The sequence below is a fragment of the Nuphar pumila genome, chromosome 13 (assembly GCF_984573655.1).
Source record: "Nuphar pumila chromosome 13, dmNupPumi1.hap1.1, whole genome shotgun sequence".
NCBI lineage: Eukaryota > Viridiplantae > Streptophyta > Magnoliopsida > Nymphaeales > Nymphaeaceae > Nuphar > Nuphar pumila.
This window is the reverse complement of record NC_143261.1, coordinates 30,012,820-30,034,072: the sequence shown is the minus strand read 5'-3', so window position 1 is coordinate 30,034,072 and position 21,253 is coordinate 30,012,820. Positions and strand designations below refer to the sequence as shown.

The 21,253-nt window shown below is 37.6% G+C and overlaps 1 protein-coding gene across 10 annotated transcripts in view; it reads left to right on the top strand.

Annotated features, from left to right (window-relative positions):
* The window catches only part of LOC149818236 (uncharacterized), a 118,697-nt gene that overhangs the window by 91,297 nt on the left and 6,147 nt on the right, over positions 1-21,253 (top strand). For 5 of the 10 annotated variants that reach the window (XM_089986004.1, XM_089986007.1, XM_089986011.1 and 2 more), the window contains 5 exons: positions 11,043-11,408; positions 11,502-11,567; positions 12,183-12,380; positions 12,470-12,518; positions 12,602-12,725. In XM_089986004.1, coding sequence (XP_089842130.1) covers positions 11,043-11,408; positions 11,502-11,567; positions 12,183-12,380; positions 12,470-12,518; positions 12,602-12,725 — 803 coding nt within the window. Of the gene's footprint in view, positions 1-11,042; positions 11,409-11,501; positions 11,568-11,698; positions 12,381-12,469; positions 12,519-12,601; positions 12,726-21,253 lie in introns of those variants that run through there. The other 5 variants (XR_016427440.1, XM_089986006.1, XM_089986010.1 and 2 more) reach the window with 5 other exon arrangements.

Sequence of the window (21,253 nt, the reverse complement as noted above, 5' to 3'; positions counted from 1 at the left end):
GAAGCTTGTTTCAAGCCATAAAGAGAGCATCGAAGTTTACATACCCAATTGGATGAATCATGCATGCTATAACCAGGTGGTTGCTCCATGTAAACTTCTTCCTTTAGTTCACCATGTAGAAAAGCATTTTTAACATCAAGTTGACTGAGTGACCATCCATGTTGTAACGCCAATGCAATGATAATCCTGACGATGCCCAATTTTACTACTGGGTTGAACGTTTCATCGTAGTCCTGCCCATACTGTTGTGTGAAGCCTCGTGCGACCAGACGAGCCTTATAGCGCTCAACACTGCCATCCGGTTTATGCTTGATCTTGTACACTCATTTGGATCCTACAACATTCTTGTTATCCGACCTTGGTACCATTTCCCATGTATTGCATTCATGTAATGCTTCCATTTCCTCATTCATCGCCTTTACCCAGGCACGGGAATGTACGGCCTCATGAAAAGAGGAAGGTTTTGTTTCTTTGGACACTCTGGTTAGAAATGTTTGAAAATCCAAAGAGAAATTGTTATATTACCCAGCGATCTATAGGATGTCTTATCCGAGTGGAACGTCGTAGAGGAGTCTCATCATTGATTGGATGAGCTCTACGAGAATAAACAAGACCAGAAAAACGTGAGGATGTTGTTGTAGGAGAAATGTCTTCCATATGCGGTTCCACATCGAAAGTATAGGGTTCATTGTCTGTCAATAAAGATGAATCCTCATAAGGCAACGAGTCATATAAAAGTGAGTCACTAAGCCAAGGATCATAACTGTCCTGTGTATCTGTGGAAGACGAACCCAGAGTGTCAAAATTTTTATCATCAAAAACAACATTTCTAGATACCCGAATTTTGCCTGTATGAGGATCATAACACCTGTATCCCTTATAGTCATCTGCATACCCAAGAAACTTGCACTGTACAACTCTGTCTTGAAACTTATTTCTCAATGAATGATCAATGTGAACATAACATACACAACCAAAAGGATGTAGTTCTTCATATGATGGATGACAATTATAAAGAACAAAATACGGAGAATTATCTTCAAGGATGGTCATGGGCAACTTGTTGATAACGTAAACAATTGTATGGAAAGCTTCGGTCCAAAGAGAGAAGGGAATACCCACAGTGTGCATCATGCTCAAGGCTGTCTCAACAATATGCCTGTGTTTTCTCTTAGCTACTCCATTTTGTTGAGGGGTATGAGGGCAAGAAATGTTACATGTAATGCCATGCTCCTTCAAATATTCACTAAAATCATGGGATATGTATTCTCCCCCCCATCACACTGGAAATATACAACATTGGTATTGAATTGGTTTTGGACTAGGGCATGAAACTGTTTGAACAACTTGAAAACTTCATGTTTGTTTTTCATGAAGTAAATCCAACTAAATCGTGTGTAAGAATCAAGAAAGAGTACATAGTATCGAGATCGAGAAAGAGAGGCAATGGGTGCAGGACCCCAAACATCTGAGCATATAATCTCAAAAGGCTTTGTTGCTCTTTTATTGATACTATGAAAAGGAAGTACATGACTTTTGCATAAATGACAACTTGGACATTTTGACTCTAAACTGATTGCGGGTATTAGACCTTTACCAAACAACTTGTTAAGAAAAACTTGGCTACAATGACCCAAACGAAGATGCCATAAGTCTGGCTTATTAAGTTTCAAGACTCTAGATGAAGAACTATGATCTATGGATCGACTAAAAAATGTTGGAAAGGAAGGAGCTGAAGAAGCCACGGCTACGGAAGACGACGTCTTCAAAGGCACATGAGATTCTTCAAAGACGTACATGTTCCCACGCCGTTCACCTTTAGCGAGCGTCTTCTTGGTGTGAAGATCCTTAAGATAAACAGGAGTAAATTCAACGGAAGAATTTGTTTCATCAACTAATTTAGACACAGATAGAATATTCTTTTGAATAGCAGGTGTGAGTAAGACATTTGACAAGGGTAATTGAGATTCAGGCAAAGAAAGGGAGACATTTCCAGTGTGAGAGATGGGGTGGTGAGATCCATCTCCTATGACTATAGTGCCATTTCCAGTGTAAGGAGTCAAGTGAGAAAATTTACCTACATCAGAAGTAACATGTGTTACTGCCCCTGAATCAATATACCATATACCTTCATCATTTTGGCGCAAGTTCATCTGATTGAAAGTAGTCATAAGGATATTTTGTACGTCCTGTGGAAGAACTTGTCCCTGAGGAGTGCGTGCAAACGTCTGAGTTGCCCTCTGCCCTGGCCTCCCTGTTTTGTTCTAGTTTTGAGGATTGTACCAGCAATTTGCTTTAACATGTCCCCGCTTATTGCATAGAAAACAAGTAGGAACACGTCCCCCTCGTGGTACACTGCCTGAGCCAAGGCCTCCTCCACCTGGTGTAGGTAGTAATCCTCCTTTGTTTATAGTTGTTCCATTGGGACGAGGAGGAGTAAATGAAACTCCTGTTTGAATAGGCGTATGTGCCATCATCACAGGATGAGTATCATCTGATGCGTGTTCTTGATTTAAACTGACCTTATATTGCAAAAGCTTAGATTGAAGATCATCAAAACATGGAAGAACTGAGACAACCTGGAGTGTTGTGCAAAACATGCGATATTCAGGTCCAAGGCTACCTAATACCTGTTGTATCATGTCCTTATCTGATACAGGACTTCCAATGGCAGCTAACTGATCTGTAATAACCCTGACATCCCCCATGAACTCTGTAATAGATTTGTTTCCTTTTCGCATGGATTAGAATTGCCATTTGAGTTGCAAAACCCGAGATTCAGAAACTTGAGAAAAAGAATGAGCTAGTCCATTCCACAACTCGGCAGCAGATTGATCATCAGAAATAGTTTGTAAAACACGATCAGAAAGTGTGAAAGTTATGTAAGCAACTAATGTCTGATCCCGTTGCACCCATATGTCATAAACAGGATTGGTGGTTCAAAGTTGACTCACCTTCCCATCTTCACCTGTTATTTCTTGCATGATATGTGTAGGTGGAGCGGGTGATCGCCCATCTAGATCCCCATAAAGACCATGACTGCGAATAAAAGGCACAATCTGACGTTTCCAAAGTAGTTATCATGAGATAACTTGTGGGTCATGAGGTGAGTAAGAAAACTAGGGTTCAACTTGGAATCCATGGATTATATGAAGAATGAGAAGCCAAACTGTTCTAACAGTGTATTGAAGAGAAAACAACAATTGTTGTGTGCTGAAAATAATATCAGCACACACGTTACACAGAGAAAAAGAAACAACAATGTTGTTGTGTGCTGAAAATAATATCAGCACACACGTTACACAGAGAAAAGGAAACAACAATGTTACTGTGTGCTGAAAATAATATCAGCACACACGTTACACAGAGAAAAGGAAACAACAATGTTGCTGTGTGCTGAAAATGATATCAGCACACACGTTACACAGATGAATAGTAACGTGCGAACCAGAAATAAAAGAAAGGATCAGAAATATTTTGGGGAGAAAAACAAAAACTCGGCAGACTGAAACAGGATGTTAAGACGTGCGTACCAGAAATATTGAGAATGAGAAGAATAAAAAAGGGAAACTAGAATGACGTGAAATCAAATTAAGAAAATGAGAAATAAAGAAATCTGATTAAGGGAAACAAGACAGAAATAAAGCCTACGTCCTTTTGACGCACGTGCTGGTCCTTATAGGTCTTCTAGATGATTGACGCCGCGCATGTGCTCTGATACCATGTCAGAAATATCGACCTGCAAGTGTTAAAGATGAGGTAAAGAGAGAGGAGAGAGAGAAGAGAAGAGAGGAGATAGAAGAGAGAAGTCGGCGGCAATAGGGTTTTCCCTCTTTTACTTATTATTTATATGTGTTGTACAGGGTATGACATTACACAAGAAATAAAAATAAATTACAAACATGCCACTGCCCACGCATCCCAAGATGGATCCTTGGAATGTGGTGCGGGTCGGATCCATGATCCAAAACTAACAGTGAGGAGCTACGAGGGCTATGCGACTACTTGACATATTCTTTTGGGACAGCATGGCTTCATACTTTTGCTTTATTTATATTTGGTTGCACATGGCTTTTGGACCCTATGAATTTAATTAATAAAGTTTGTTTGGTTTGGAAGATGGGTATAAGATCATTTGTGGTTGTGGATGTGTTATAACTGTAAAAGCCTTAGGTCTCTGGGAATGTTTCCGTAATTGTAAAAAAAAAATTGCCACTTTTTCACGGGTACGAGTTGTGGTCATTACACTAAAGACCCTTTGTATAATAGAGCATATATTTGAAATTCAAGAGCACCCATTAAGGAAGCAACCAATGGAAGAACTTGACGAAGTCAAATGAAAACCTTTTATGTAATGGGTCCTTTGTTAATTCTTGAATCACTAACTGTATACCCACAACAACAATTGTAGGCTGCAGATCTGATTTCATTAACATATATTTGTGTTTACAATAATTTAGGGTACTAAACTACCCTGCAACAGAAAATAGAAATTATAACAAAGCCATTATTAAGTGGCTGGCGCATAACACACACGGGTCTGGATCTGGCTCCAATAAAATCCAGTCCAATAACCGATTCTGTTTTTCACCCCCCTTCAAGTTGTGCATGGTCTTGTACCATGAACAACTTGTTTTTGAGCGTCCAAAACCTGTCTTTAGTTAATCCTTTAGTGAACAGGTCTGCTACTTGATCTTCGGTTCTCACAAATTCATGTTCAATATCCTTCTCTTCAACCTTCTGTCGCACGAAATGTTGATCTATCTCAATATGCTTGGCTCGACTGTGGTGGATTGGATTAAAAGGCATGTTGATAGCACTTTGATTATCACATAGCAAAGATGATCGTGAAATTTCTTTCCCTACTTCTGTCAATATGTTCCTGACCCATGTAACTTCTGCAGTGTCAACAACCATAGATCGGTACTTCGCCTCAGTGCTTGATCTAGCTACAATTTTTTGTTTCTTACTACTCCATGAGACCAAATTTTGTCCAATGAAAACACAATACCCCGAGACAGATCTTCACTCATCTGGATCCCTGGCCCAATCCGCGTCATTGTAGACAGCAATTTTATGCGTGCTTTGTCCTGTCGGCCTTTGTTTGTAGAGAAGTCCATCACCAACTGTGCCCTTTAAATATCTAAGGATTCTTTTGACCGCTTCCATGTGTTCAGTGCGCGGTTCATGCATGAATTGAGACACCTAGTTGACTGAGTAGACAATGTCAGGTTGGGTGAACGTAAGATATTGTAACATCCCAACTAGGCTCAAATATCTGGTAGGGTCCTCGTATAAATCCCCATCTTGGATGCTCAATTTTTTTATGAAGAATGCTCGGAGTGGCTAAAGGCTTACAGTCCTTCATACTTGCTTTGCTCAGGACATCCATTGTGTATTTGTGTTGGGTGAGTGCCAACCCATCTTCTCTTCTATCAACTTTCACCCCAAGAAAATATCGCAAGTCTCTAAGGTCTTTCATTTTAAATCTCTGACTTAACAGTTGTTTCACCTTTGCAATGTGATCCTCTGAGTTACCATCCACATATATAACCAGTAATGTAACTACATCTTCACTTTTGACTGAGTAGACAATGTCAGGTCGGGTGAACGTAAGATATTGTAACATCCCAACTAGGCTCCGATATCTGGTAGGGTCCTCGTATAAATCCCCGTCTTGGATGCTCAATTTTTTATGAAGAATGCTCAGAGTGGCTAAAGGCTTACAGTCCTTCATACATGCTTTGCTCAGGACATCCATTGTGTATTTGTGCTGGGTGAGTGCCAACCCATCTTCTCTTCTATCAACTTTCACCCCAAGAAAATATCGCAAGTCTCCAAGGTCTTTCATTTTAAATCTCTGACTTAACAGTTGTTCCACCTTTGCAATGTGATCCTCTGAGTTACCTGTAATAACAATATCATCCACATATATAACCAGTAATGTAACTACATCTTCACTTTTGAATATACACAAGGAATGGTCTAGAAGAGATCAGCAAAAACCATGTTTTTGTATCTTAGACAAAAAACTGTCAAACCTGGAGCGGGATGCCTGCTTCAGCCCATAGAGGGCTCTCAATCTGCAGACGTAGTTCCCAGGATACCCTTCTGCATATCCAGGAGGTTGTTCCATGTAGACCTCCTCATTTAAGTGGCCATGCAGGAAGGCATTTTTTGCGTCGAGCTGACTGAGCTTCCATGCATGTTCAACTACTAGGGAAATAATAATTTTAATGGTCCCCATTCTCACAACTCGGCTGAAGGTCTCGTCATAATTCTGACCTGGCGCCTGTGTAAATCCTCTTGCCTTATACCTTTCAATGCTTCCGTATGGCTTGTACTTTATTTTATACACCCACTTACATCCTACTATATTCCTGTTGGACGGTCTGGGGACAATCTCCCATGTTCCATACTCATGCAACTCTTTCATCTCACCATTCATGGCTTCCACTCATTTTTTGGAATTATTTGCTTGATAGAATGTGACAGGTTCATCCTCTTTCTGTAGAGCCAGCAGCAACAACTGAAAGTCCATAGAGAAATTGTCATAACTAACCCATATTTCAATTGGGTGACAAACACGAGTGGACCTCCTATCATCAAGAGCACGCGAGGAAGTGGATGATTGTTCAATCCCTTGTCTCGAAATAGGTGGATCCTCCCCCATTTCGTTGGGTGTAAAGGATGCCCTTATACCTGTCTGGTCCAAGCGGTAATGTCATTTCTCTTAGAGACGGTGTCTCATCCTTTGTGCCAGTATATTCTTGTGATTGCATACAACTCGAAGGACAATTATCATCAGCTCTGCTAAAAGTTCTGCGCTGAGCCAAGGATAATAAATTTCACCTAGTGAGGAATCTGTAGGAGTCATGTTGGTTTGAAGATCAAGGTTCAGCTCATCAAAGGTAACATTCCTCGATATCTTGATATGTTTGCTTATGGGATCATAACATTTGTATCCTTTGCAGTTGTCTGCATACCTACAAACCTGCACTTTAATGCCTTGTTCTGAAATTTGTGCCTCAAGGACCCATCAATATGAACATAGCAAACGCAACAAAAAACATGGAAGTCATGGTAGTTGGGATGGATACCAAAAAGGGAGAAATAAGGTGACTTATTCTCCAAAATAGTCATAGGTAATCTATTTATCACATGCACAACAGAATAAAAGGCTTCCGTCCACAAAGAAATAGGGAGATTGTTGTCATGCATCATACTCATTGCACTCTCAACAATGTGTCTATGCTTTCGTTCAGCTATCCCATTTTGTTGTGGTGTATGTGGGCAAGATACTCTTTTTCCTATCCCATTAATTTGGAGAAAATGTATGAAGTCACTGGAGGAAAATTCACCGCCTCCATCAGATTGGAAATGTTGAATAGATTCAGAAAACTGGTTTTTCACTAGAGAATGGAAGTTTTGGAACAAAGAAAAATGTCAGATTTACTTTTCATAAAGGATATCCAGGTATAACAGGAGTAGTTATCGACAAAAATTAAGTAGTATATGTTTTCAGAACCAGAAGTAACAGGAGCAAACCCTCACACGTCATAACAAATAATCTCAAAAGACGTTGAAGCTCTTTTATTAACAGAATTAAAAGGCAGTACATGACTCTTGCATATACGACAACTGAAACACATTTGATCACTCATCCCTGTATTCAGACTATCCTTAGGAATGAGATTATTGGAAACAAGTTTTTCAATAAAATGACTCCCACAATGACCCAACCGACTATGCCAAAGATGTAGCTTATTACATTCATAACACACTTAGTCGACGTTGAAGATGACACGAGTGAATTTTTCGAGATGGAACAAGCAGGACGAGCAGAATCCAATATACGTTCTTGGAATTCCCTTGCCTTTTTCTCTCAGCGAACGTTTCCCTCGTGCGAAGGTCCTTGACCTGCACAGAAAAGGGAGTGAATTCAACTGAGGCATGATTATCATCGACAAGCTTAGAAACAGAAACAATGTTTTTCTTAATGTTGGGAGCATGAAGAACATTAGACAACTTAAGAGTAGAGGTTGACATAGGAACAATGGAGTTTCCAATATGAGAGACAAAGTGATGAGTTTCATCTCTAGTGACGATGCTACTTTTACCAAAATAAGGGTTAAGAATCTTACCAGCATCACCAGTCACATGGGTTGTCGCACCGGAGTCAACGCACCAAGTCTCCTGATCACTCTGCTTCAGATTCAATCCTGCCAATGCAGATAACAGTAACTCTCTGATTTCATCATTAGCCTTGGCACTACCAAACTCTCTCTTGACATCTGCCTGTGGAGACTTTCCTTTATTCTGAGGATTAAACCAACAATTTGCCTTAATATGTCCTCTTTTATTACAAAGATAACAAGTGGGTACTGTCTTTTGCCCTTGCGCATTTAGCAACATATTTGGTGTAGGCAGCAGTCCACTCCCACCTTGTCCTCCTCTTCTACGAAACCCAAAACTTCCTTGTCCTCGCTCATATGACATTCCTGTAGCAAGGACCTCATGAGTATTTGTGTGAGACTGTGACTCAGAAAAATCCTTCAGAGTCATTTCATACTGAATCAACTTGGCACGCAACTCTTCAAAAGTAAGGAGGACATGCAAACACAGTAGAGAAGTAATGATGATGTTGTAATCAGGCCCTAGCCCACTCAGAGTCCGTTGGACCATATCTGTGTCACTTACCTTGCACCGCACAATGGCAAGCTGGTTTGTGATAATTTTCATCTTATTCAAATAGTCCATGATGGTCATATTGTCCTTTCTGAGCAACTGAAACTCTCATTTTAGAAAAACCATTCTCGCCTGCGAGACCTAAGAATATGTCTGAACTAATCTATTCCAAAGTTGGCTGGCTGAACAATCATCAGGTATGGTTACGAGCACCTCTTGCGACAGAGTTGAAGTGATGTAGGCCACAACTGACTGATCTTCCTTTTCTAAAGTCTCAAACTCTAGATTTTTAATATACATAGTTGATGTCGCCCCTTTGTCATCCTTTCTTTTACGTGCAACAAATTTTGGCGAGAATGGAGTAGTTCCATCCAGATGACCAAGGAGACTTTGATTCCTTATAAAAAGAATAATATGTCTCTTCCAAGTTAAGAAAATTGAGGTGTTTAATTTTTCGGAAACAAGTTGATTAAGAAAGCTTGAGGAAAGACCCGAATGAGATGGGAAGAACGAAGAAGAATCCATAACACAAGAATAAAGAAACTACAACACACACAATTCAAGGCTGAGGCGTGAATAAGATCAATCACGAGGTGTAAGCCGTGCCTTCCTTCACCCTTTTTTTTTTTTTGACAGGCTAGGATCTAGGGTCAACAACTGTCAACAGGATCAGATCTGAAACCAGTTGCCAACGGACCCTACAATCAACCAATATTTTGTTTTTTGCAAAAAACAGATTTCCTCCTGATATAGATATATACTTCAGCCTTGAATAGCGTGCAAAACAGATATAGAAATGCAGTACACAGCAAAAAAGAAATTTCACCAGAAACTCAAGCACGTGTATGGGGAATACTAGGCTGAAATCGGCTGATACTTTGAAAAGGAGAGGGAGATGAGATATTCAGATCTGTTACAGATCTGATCCACAAGAGAGATAGATTTGAGAGAGAGAGGAGAACGTTAACTCTTTAAAAAAAAAAAGAGAGACAAGATGACAGGAAATAGAGACAATATTCAGATTTAATGTTCAGCAGAGAAAGACAAAAGAGCAATAACTAGAAGTTGATGATCTGATTTTACCGGATCACAGACGTGTTATCCAAAAAAATTTTGATTTCACGCAGAAATAAATCTCAGCAGAAGAAGAAAGAGATTCATATTGGAAGAGTGGAACAAATTTTGTTTAGAGACAGATTCGGTAAAAGAGAAGAGAGGGAGGAGATGGAAAACGAATCTATGGAAAATGAATCTTGACTTGGAGATCAAATGTCTCTCTGGTCATACCTTTTGGAGACTTCTTAAAATCCAACAATGGTCTTGCTCTGATACCATGTTAATTCTTGAATCACCAGGATCTGTATACAGAGGAAGACACGATGGGAAGGGCTGATAGTAACTGTATACCCACAGCAGCAATCGTAGGTTACAGATCTGATTTCATTAATATATATTTGTGTTTACAATAATTTAGGGTACTAAACTACCCTGCAACAGAAAATAGAAATTACAACAAAGCCATTATTAAGTGGCTGGCGCATAACACACACGGGTCTGGATCTGGCTCCAATAAAATCCAGTCCAATAATCGATTCTGTTTTTCATCCTTTGTTTGTATTTGCAAACTTAAAGTGAGTCAAGTTTGCAGGTTTGTGTTAAGACGTATGTACTATATATATATATATATATACACATGTGTACATGTATACATATATATATTTATATATATAATGTATATATTTATATATTATATATACTATAAGTCAACTTAGGTTGACTTTAACTAGCGCTAGTCCAACGGCTAGATAGGCTCTCTCTTTACCATCTCTTCTCTCCTCTTTCTCTATGTAATGGGGTGTGTATGTGTATGGGTTGAGAGAATGATGAGTAGTATTAGGCTTTTGTGTCCTTGAGTGTATTCTAGTGAGGACTTTATGTATTTTTTGTTCTTATTAATGAAATTATTCATTCACACTTCTTGTGTTTCTTTTTAGTCCTTATATTTTTTATCCAAATGTATTATGTTTCGATTCTTGGAGTTCTTTTTGGAGTGCATTGGGATCTGTGCCATTCCGTGACAGATTAACTTATCAAGTGTGCTCTTTTATTGAACATAACTACAAGCGGAATTTTAACAGCCAAGGGTGGTATGAGAGCAGAGAATTGAAAACAGGAAATGGCATTCATACTCTTGGTGTCTTACTAGTTATGTGTTTGCTTTCTGTATGGGAAGCATAAATTTCTGGCAAAAGGTTATGCATCTGCTTTACTAATAGCCAGCCAGTTAATCTTTTTCTTGCATGTGCTTCACCTCGTCTTGTCATTCATATTGACAGTTGTATCAATATTGGCAGGCATGCATAGATCCTGACTTTAGTGCATCAAGGTTATCATTGATAGATCGAGGTTTTGTTTATGCCATAGCACATGTCCGAGGTGGTGGTGAAATGGGAAGGAAGTGGTACGAAGATGGGAAGCTTTTAAAGAAGAGAAACACTTTTACAGATTTTATTTCTTGTGCAGAGTATTTACTAGAAAACAAGTATGCATCTAAGGAAAAGCTATGCATTCATGGAAGAAGTGCAGGAGGATTGCTTATTGGTGCTGTCTTAAATATGCGACCTGATTTGTTCAAAGCAGCAGTAGCAGGTGTACCATTTGTAGATGTAGTGACCACAATGCTGGACCCAACAATCCCTCTGACCACAGCTGAGTGGGAGGTCTGCCATCATGATGGATTATTGTCCAGCTTTTGTCTGTATGAATTCATAGAACGCATTCTTTTCTGACAAGTTGAAATGCTTGGGGTGCAGGAATGGGGTGATCCTCGTAAGGAGGAGTTCTATTTCTATATGAAGTCATATTCTCCTGTTGATAATGTGAGTCCAGTAAAAGTCGCTCATTCTCATCTGTTTTCTTATTTTCCTCTGACTATTTTGTGCATGGGGCTTGTGGTTTCCTCTATTTTTCAAGTTAATCACCCATTTCAATTTTTTTTTTTTTAATCCAGGTTGTAGCCTACTGTCTGATTGTTCTTTGTGTTTGTGCTTTTTACAAGTAACAGTACTGTTGAGACATAGTTGAGTAATTTATTCTCAACTGTAGGTAAGGATTTGATTCACTGTTCACCTGGCAAAAAAGATGGTGTTTTGATTCATTCCTTCTCTTTCTTCTGGTTTCTAGACTTTTTGCTTTTCCAATTGTATACTCACTAAACTCTTGGCCTGCTCAATTTGATAGTATTTGACTACATTGCATGAGCCTACAAAATTCTGGTGCTGCCCAAAAACCTAGAACCTAAACTCAGTCATGGCAGGTCCTGTTTTGTGATGGCTTCACTCTCTAGATTATTTACAATCCACACTAAAAGTTTTAAGTAGAAATATTGCTAATGTATGGACCCACCCAATCCCATATAGCTTTTACCAAATGAGCAATTAAAGGCTTATGGTTTTCTATGTTTCTATTCATGACTTATTTGCACTAGCATGAAGAATGTTACAACAGAAACAAAGTCCTACCAGCCCCCGTCAGACTCTGCTTCCACTGAAAAGGCGGTTGCAGCATGGAAATCAAGTGGTGGGCGGGGAATTTTCAGTGGGGAGAGGAATTCCCTTGTTTGTATCCCCCACAGAAAATGTCCCCTTTACCACGCTAAAAGGGCTTTTTCTGTGACACACAAACGACCCAAGGTGTAATTCTGATTGATTTTCTGTTCTTCCCTTTTTGCACTTGGATTTGCACGAATTCATCATCTTTGCTTCAATTTTATTTCATTCAGATTAAGCCACAGAACTACCCAAACATTTTGGTTACAGCTGGCCTGAACGGTGCGTAACATGGTTTATGGCTATGTTATCTTATTTCTTCTACATGTCTCTGGGACTTCATTCATTTATTTATTTTGCTGTAGACCCACGTGTTTTATATTCTGAACCTACAAAGTTTGTGGCAAAGCTGAGAGACACGAAGACTGATAATAATCTTCTTCTGTTCAAATGTGAACTTGGTGCAGGACACTTCGCAAAGTCTGGAAGGTATTTTTGAAGTCCTTTTTTTCTTCTGAACAATAACAGTTGCTTTTCAAATATTATTAGAACAATTCAACTGAATTTATTGCCAAAAAATGAAAGTTATGTTAACTAATAGGAAGGCCTCTCCTGCAAGAGAATCATTAACAGTTATGTGGCATAGGAAGTTGACTTTCTCAAATAATGGATGAAACTAGCTTACATGGTACTGTATACAAGGGTTCTGTTTGAAATCGTTTACAGCTTCTTGAGTGAGTTGGTACAACTCAAATGCCTGTGTAAATTGTTATCCAGGTCTGAGTTCATCAAGAAATTGCATCAACTGAATACGTTTATTGAGACCATCTTGCTTCAAGGATTGAATTGGTCACAAGGCTTTTAAGTTCTATCTAGATTAAGTAATTGTGTTGCTAACATCGGGGCTGATGCAATATCATGAAGTAGCTTATGTTGCTACAAGCCAGAGGACTTTGATGTCACTATCGAGGTCTTGGTTGGACTGGTTATTGTAAACACCTTAAATTTTCACATTCATTCCAGACTGTTAAAATGTAAAACTGTACATATATGTATATATAATAATATTATATTATTATATATATATAAATACATTTTTAATTTCTTTCTTTTCTGTATTTTTTTTCCTTTATTTTTATTTTTTGTCTTTATGTCATCTAGTTCAGTTTGAACTAGAATGACTGTTGCTAGTCAAGTCCTGTCCAGACTTGACTAGCAATAGAGCTGTTGGACTGACACATTCCAACAGCTCTAAATAGAGCTGTTGGACTGTGCCCAACAGCTCTATTGAGTCCTCTTTCGGCTGTGTATATAAAGGGGTGCAGCCCCTCTTGTATTTTACTCCAATGCTTCTTAAGCAATTGGTTTTTCATATCAATAAAGAATACATTTTTATTTTTATTTTGTTTCCAGTTATACCCTTTTTAAGGGTTATGCTTTAGTGTCATTCTTGACACTTGCTCTTGTTAATCAAAGCTCGTGTTTCGAAGATCCCCATTTCATTTCATGGTATCAGAGCCGTGGAAGTACTAAATCTTGAGGAAAAGCTGCCTCGGTTTCCGTGCCCGTTTGCAAAAGTGTTCGCCACTTGAAGAGAAGTATTTTATCACTTCATTGGAGAAGATTTCACATCTTGTTGTATTGTTTTTTTTTTTTCTTTCTTTCTCATTTTCCTTCTTGTTTCTCTTCTATCCCTATTCTTTCTCTCCTTGTAATCGATGGATGACAATGATAAAGTCACCATCATGCCTATGAAACTAAGCGATACGAACTATGTAACATGGGCTTCAATCATGAAGCACCATATATGGGGAAAAGGCTTATGGGGGATTGTGGATGGTTCCGATTCGGAACCTAAGCTATCTCTTACTAAAAAGGAGGGAGATAAAGACGTCCCTCTATCGGAAGAAGAGAAAATCAAGGCTATTGTCTCATACGAGAAGAAATGGAAAGAATGGAGAATATCTCATGCAAAGATAATGTCATGGCTTATCAATAGCGTTGACATTAAAAAATGCTCAAGTCTTGCCAAATTTGATCATGCCGATAAGGCATGGGAATACCTTAAGAATATGTATTCCCTTAAAGATATTGCACACGTGTGCAACCTCCAAGAAAAAGTTCGAATGATGACACAAGGAGACAAAACTATTCGTGAATATTACAATGGGTTGTCCGAACTTTGGGAAGAACTTTCCCTTTTAGAAGCAAAGTGGCATTGTGCCGAAGACATCGAGCTTCGTCAGAAACAACTCGATGTTGAACATTTTTACCAGTTTATCACTGGATTAAGGCCGGAATTTGAAACCACTAAATCGGCCCTACTTCACCGGGGAAAAATTCCTTCTATTGTTGAAACTATTGAAGAGTTAACAATGGAAGAAAATCGTCTCCGGAAAGGTTCTTTAAAAATTGAAGATGATTCTGTTTTAGCCGTGTCTAGACCAGGGAATCATGTTCGATCATATAGGCCTCCTCACTTTAACCGACAAAATGGTGACTATGATAAGAAGAAAGTTATTTGTCATCACTGTCATGAACCGGGACACTACAGGCCACAATGTCCCAAACTTAAGGAGCTGAGAGAAAAAAGAGCTGCAATTGCTGGATCGGAGCCTAAAGATCAGGATGCACCAGTTTCCCTGGCCCAACTAATGGAGATCCTTCAGCCTCTCATCAAAGGTGCCTCTTCCTCATCTGAAGCTTCAACCGGCGCAGCAGCCTCATTTTTTTCTGATTTAGGATCGCCAGTCAGGCAAGCTGATTGGGGAAGGCCATAGAGAAGGAGGACTCTATTACATGGATTTTTTGGAAATGCCGAAGAAAGCTTTTTGTTATAATATTCAAAAAATAGAGTTGGAACTGTGGCATAAGAGACTTGGTCACCCACATATAGCCAAAATCCAACATTTTCCAAATCTAGGGAAATTTTGTAACTCTGAATCATTTGATTGTAAAGATTGTATTCTCGGCAAAATGAAAAGATTACCATTTCAGAACAGAACCTTTTTCTCTTCAAGACCACTTGAATTAATACACTCGGATGTTTGGGGTCCTGCACCAGTAATTTCTAAAGGAGGATTTGTCTACTATGTTATTTTTGTCGATGATTTCTCCCGACATACGTGGATGTACTTTCTCAAACATAAGTCTGAAGTATTTTCATACTTTCAAACTTTTCATAATATGGTTAAAAACAAATTTCAAAATGATATTACTATTTTTCGCACAGATTCAGGGGGAGAGTTTTTATCCACAGATTTTCAAAATTATCTTAAATTGCATGGCATCACACATCAAAGATCTTGTCCTTATACACCTCAACAAAATGGACTGGCAGAACGAAAACATCGCCATATTATAGAAACCACTAGAACTTTATTAATAGCAAATCAAGTCCCTAAAGACTTTTGGGCAGAAGCTGCCTTAACTGCCACCTATCTCATTAATAGGATGCCATCTTCTTCGTTACAAAATATCACTCCCATTGAAAAACTTATGAACATTTCTCCAGACTACTCTAGATTAAGAATATTTGGGTGCAAATGTTTCATATTTACTGACAAAAATGATAAACTTTCCCCTCGTGCGATTCCCTGTGCCTTTTTAGGATATGCTGAAAACCAGAAAGGTTATAGATGTTTTGACTTCAAAAATAATAAACTATATGTGTCTAGAAATGTTTCCTTTCTTGAAAAGGAGAGCTTCTTTGATTTTAGAAAATTAAAAGACGTCACTGAGTACTCCTTTTTGCTAGATCTAACATCAACATCTGATGAATATGACCTTGATTGTAACTTTGATGATGATCCAAGAATTATTGATCTTAATGTTGAAAATGAAGAAGTTCATAGAGATACTAGTATTCAATATTCCAGGCGACAAGAGTCTAATACTCCATGTGCACTTGAGAAATATTCTAACATTCCAACTAGACAATCATCCCGAATCTCGAGGCCTCCAGAAAAGTTTGTATCATACGAGTCTTTCTCACCCACATATAGGGCAGTTATTGCATTAATTCACTCATATAAAGAACCATCCACATATTTTCAAGCAAAAAATGATATCAAATGGATAGAAGCCATGAAAGTTGAATTAGATGCACTTGAAAAGGCTTCTACATGGAATATTCAAGATCTTCCTCCAGGGAAGAAAACTATAGGATGTCGATGGGTTTATAAAATTAAAACCAAGAGTGATGGTACTCTTGAAAGATATAAAGCCCGTTTAGTAGCCAAAGGTTATGCCCAAGAATATGGGATTGATTATGAAGAAACCTTTGCTCCGGTAGCTCGTATGACTACTGTCCGAACCTTAATTGCCTTAGCTTCTATCAAAAAATGGTCTATTTTTCAAATGGATGTCAAAAATGCTTTTTTAAATGGAAAGCTAGTTGAAGAAGTATATATGGAACCCCCTCCTGGTCTAAGTATTCCTAAGGGTAAAGTCCTTCGCTTAGAAAAAGCTCTTTATGGACTTAAACAAGCACCAAAAGCTTGGTATGATAGGTTTAGTCGTGTTATGATTGATATTGGTTTTCAATTCTGTTTAACTGACACTGCTTTGTTTATTAAGAATTCTGATGCAGGGATCATTGTGCTTCTTCTCTATGTGGATGATATGATCATCACCGGAAGCGATAAACAGGGAGTTGAAACAATCAAAACACTTCTTAAATCTCATTTTGGAATGACTGATTTGGGCTTGTTGAGATATTTTTTAGGCATTGAAGTTGCTTATTCTCCTAGAGGATATTTATTATCTCAGACTAAATTTGCTTTTGATATTGTTTTCAGGTCTGGTATTACTGATGATAAGAAAGTTGACACTCCAGAAGTTGTTAATGTTAAAATGAAGATTGATGATGGAGAACTTCTTGCAGACCCTACTCCTTACAGACAGCTTGTCGGGGCACTTTCCTATCTATCCATTACCAGACCAGATATAGCACATGCTGTTCATACAGCAAGTCAATTTCAACATGCTCCTACTTCTGTTCATATGGGAGCAGTCATGCGTATTATCAGATACATCAAGTCCTCTCTTTCACGAGGACTTTTCTTATCTTCCTCCTCTTCTCTTGATTTAATTGCATATACTGATGCTGATTGGGGAGGTGATCCCAATAACAGACACTCAACCACTGGCTTTTGTGTCTTTTTAGGGGAATCATTAATCTCGTGGAGGTGTAAAAAGCAGCAGAAGGTATCTCTCTCATCCACCGAAGCTGAATACAGAGCCATGGCAACCACGACCATGGAAGTAGTTTGGCTCCGACGACTGCTTGCTGACATGGGAGTTGAAGCAACAAAGGCTTCACAAATGTGTTGTGACAACAAAAGTGCGATCTACATTGCCAGTAACAGAACATTCCACGAACGCACCAAACACATCGAAATGGATTGTCACTACGTCAGAGAGGAATATCTACACGGGATAATTGATCTGCCATATGTCACTTCAGAATATCAGTTAGCAGACCTCTTTACAAAGCCTCTCGCTGCTCCCCGATTTCACTTTCTCTTAGACAAACTTTCGCTCATTGTACCGTAAGTTTGAGGGGGAGTGTTAAAATGTAAAACTGTACATATATGTATATATAATAATATTATATTATTATATATATATATATAAATACATTTTTAATTTCTTTCTTTTCTGTATTTTTTTTCCTTTATTTTTATTTTTTGTCTTTATGTCATCTAGTTCAGTTTGAACTAGAATGACTGTTGCTAGTCAAGTCCTGTCCAGACTTGACTAGCAATAGAGCTGTTGGACTGACACATTCCAACAGCTCTAAATAGAGCTGTTGGACTGTGCCCAACAGCTCTATTGAGTCCTCTTTCAGCTGTGTATATAAAGGGGTGCAGCCCCTCTTGTATTTTACTCCAATGCTTCTTAAGCAATTGGTTTTTCATATCAATAAAGAATACATTTTTATTTTTATTTTGTTTCCAGTTATACCCTTTTTAAGGGTTATGCTTTAGTGTCATTCTTGACACTTGCTCTTGTTAATCAAAGCTCGTGTTTCGAAGATCCCCATTTCATTTCACGGACACCCTCATTTCATAGATGCCAGACCCCTGCAAGGCAGTATCGAGGCTCACTCCTAGGTTTATCCCAGTTTAGAGACCAGTTTACCCTGTTCAACAAATAAAATTATCATTTTACCCTTAGGTCACCCTTAGACTTTTTCGTCGGTTAGGTTTAACCAAACTCATCTCAAGTTCAGAGAAGTTAGAATATTTGTCATTTCTAGCTCCTCTGAGCTCGCGAGGAGCGAATCCTGATCATTTCTGACCATTTCAGCTAATTTAGCTCATTTCAGGTGAAATAAGCTCATTTTAGCTCAAATCTTAACCAAACTGTCCCTGAGTCAGTCAAATCCATTAGATCCCATCCTAGTGAGTCTGATCTAAGTTCACTGGGAGTTCAAATCGCTTGGTTTCAGTTCAAAGTCACTTTTTCACACTCAGGCTTTTGTTTCAGCTCATTTTAGCTCACTTGAGCTCGATATAGTTCAGATCGAGCTGACTCCAGCTGGTTGATCTAGTGATTTAGCTCTGAAATTAGTTCATCTGAGTATAATTGGCTTCGGATTCAGTTCATTCTGATCCAACTCAACTCAAATTAGTTCAGACCAATTATGTACCGTGTTTCTACCCCCTGCAGTGTGAAAACAAAAAAAAATACAAATTTCTTCAGGACATCGTTTTTGACATTTTTCTGAACTGAGACAAGTCCTAATTCTGACTCGGATCAATTCCTTCAGTTAATATCTTATCAATATATGAGATCCGATCCATTTCAATTCAGATATTGGATCCAATGCTTGAACTGGTATCTAATTTCATCCCGGACCTGGATTTTTCATCTCATTCACTCAAAAATTCATATCCAGAGTCTAGTTTTATTCTTTGAACCTGGAATATCTCATCAGATATCCAGGATCCAATTAAAGCATTTCAGATCCATTTCAGTCTAGATCCACCTGATCCGTTCAGAAGTTCAATTCAATCAAATTTTTGAACTCAGATTCATTTAACATCTGAGATGCAATTTCACTTCTTGATTTCTGATTCAGATCCAAGATTCAATTCCATTCTCAGAATTGGATCCAAGATCCAAAATCAAAATCCCAATTTTATTATAAATTTGGGGATTTTTCCATTTTCAATTCTTCAGAAATCCATATTCAGGGTTTGATTTCCATTTGTGAACCAATTTCCTTCAAATCAAGATTCAGATCCAATCTTTTTCAAAACTTTGGATCCAGATCCTTTTAAAAATTTAATTTTTATTCTAATTTCGAAATCAATCTTTGGATTTTCAAATTCAAATCCACTATTTTGCAAAATTCTTTTGAAAAATACCCTAGATTCAGTTCAAATTTCAGTTTGGATTTTGAAATATCAAAATAGATTCAGATCCAGTTTCAAAATTCAATTTTTATTCAAAATCAATTTGGGGATTTCAAATTCAAAATCAAAATCCAATTTTTATCCCCAAATTAAAAAATAACCTTCAAATGTTAAAAATCCTTTGAAAAATACCTTGGATTCGGTTCAAAATTCAGTTTGAATTTCAAAATATCAAAATGGATCAAAATCCAATTTCAAAACTCAATTTTTATTCAAAATCAATTTGGGGATTTCAAATTTAAAATTAAAATCAAATTTTTATCCTCAATTGCAAGATAATCTTTTAAATTTCAGAAATTCAAAATCAGTATTTTGCAAAGATTCTCAAAATTCAATTTGGATCCGGTTTTGCCCAAATTGGATTTCATAAATCAAAATTGGACTTTTCAAATCCAATTATTTTCAAATTCCTCTTTTATTTCTTATATTTCCCTTTTATCTCAATTTCAAAATAAAAAATAAAAAATGTTGTTTTCAAAGAAGGGCGCCACTTGGTATTTTCAAAATAAAAAATAAAAATCATTTTTACAAACCTTTAAAAAAAACCTTGCTTTTAAAAATCCCACGTGAGCATCACCCACAAGGTGATGCCATGTGTCAAATTTTCAGAAAATTGGCCATTCTACCCATCTATAAAATAAAAAATGACTCACATGAGCACCCTTTTGCAAGAGGGTCCCATGTGTCCACCTTTTTCACAAAAGGGCATTCTTGCCTATTTAACAACAAAAGAAATGCCCACATGAGCTTGACACCACATTTTTTAGATTTTTTAGTCTCATATCTATCATTTTGGCTTAAGCTACCCCCAATCTCAACTATAAATAGACCCCTTGGGGGTCTCTCTTTTTCATAACTTGAAGATTTGAGAAATTAAGAGAATAAAAAAGAATTCTCTCTTTCTCTTCTTCTTCCTCCCTCTCCCCTTTTTTCCTCCTTGGAGTTGGCGCCATTATTGGAGCATCCTCCTCTTCATCTTCCTTCTTTGGTGTAAGGTAATCTTCTTCTTCATTAGTTTAATTTGATTTATATTTCTTTTCATTTTACAAAAGCCATTAGAATTATGAGATTTGATTTTCAATAGATCAAATTTCATATTCAAAAGGCTAAATCAATTTCAATTTATGCCCCAATGCTTTTGATTTCATTTTAGATGCTTTCATTTATGTTTTTATATCATTTTCATTATCATCTATGATCTAGAATGATAGATTTCATGTTTGATCATTAGATCAAATCACTTATGAGATTTTATTTCATTCAATTATGTTGAGATGATATTTTCAATTATGATCTGTTTTTGCCTTCATCATTTTGCATATAATTAGGTTTTATTTTGATCTGATTTTTTTATCATATCTTTATTAGTATGTTTTTGGGATCCACAACAAAAATCAGATCAATCTGAGTTGGTTTGATTCCTCAAAAAAATCAGGATTCGGATCCCACCGTTTTGAGTGGTTCAAATTTTTCCTGAAATTAGACCAACTTGTTAGAGTGATTTTCTCCTAACCAGAGATGATTTCTTAAATCTGTAAAAAGGAAAGTTTTCAGCATTGAGTCTAGTTTCTTCATGTAAATTTTTATCAATTT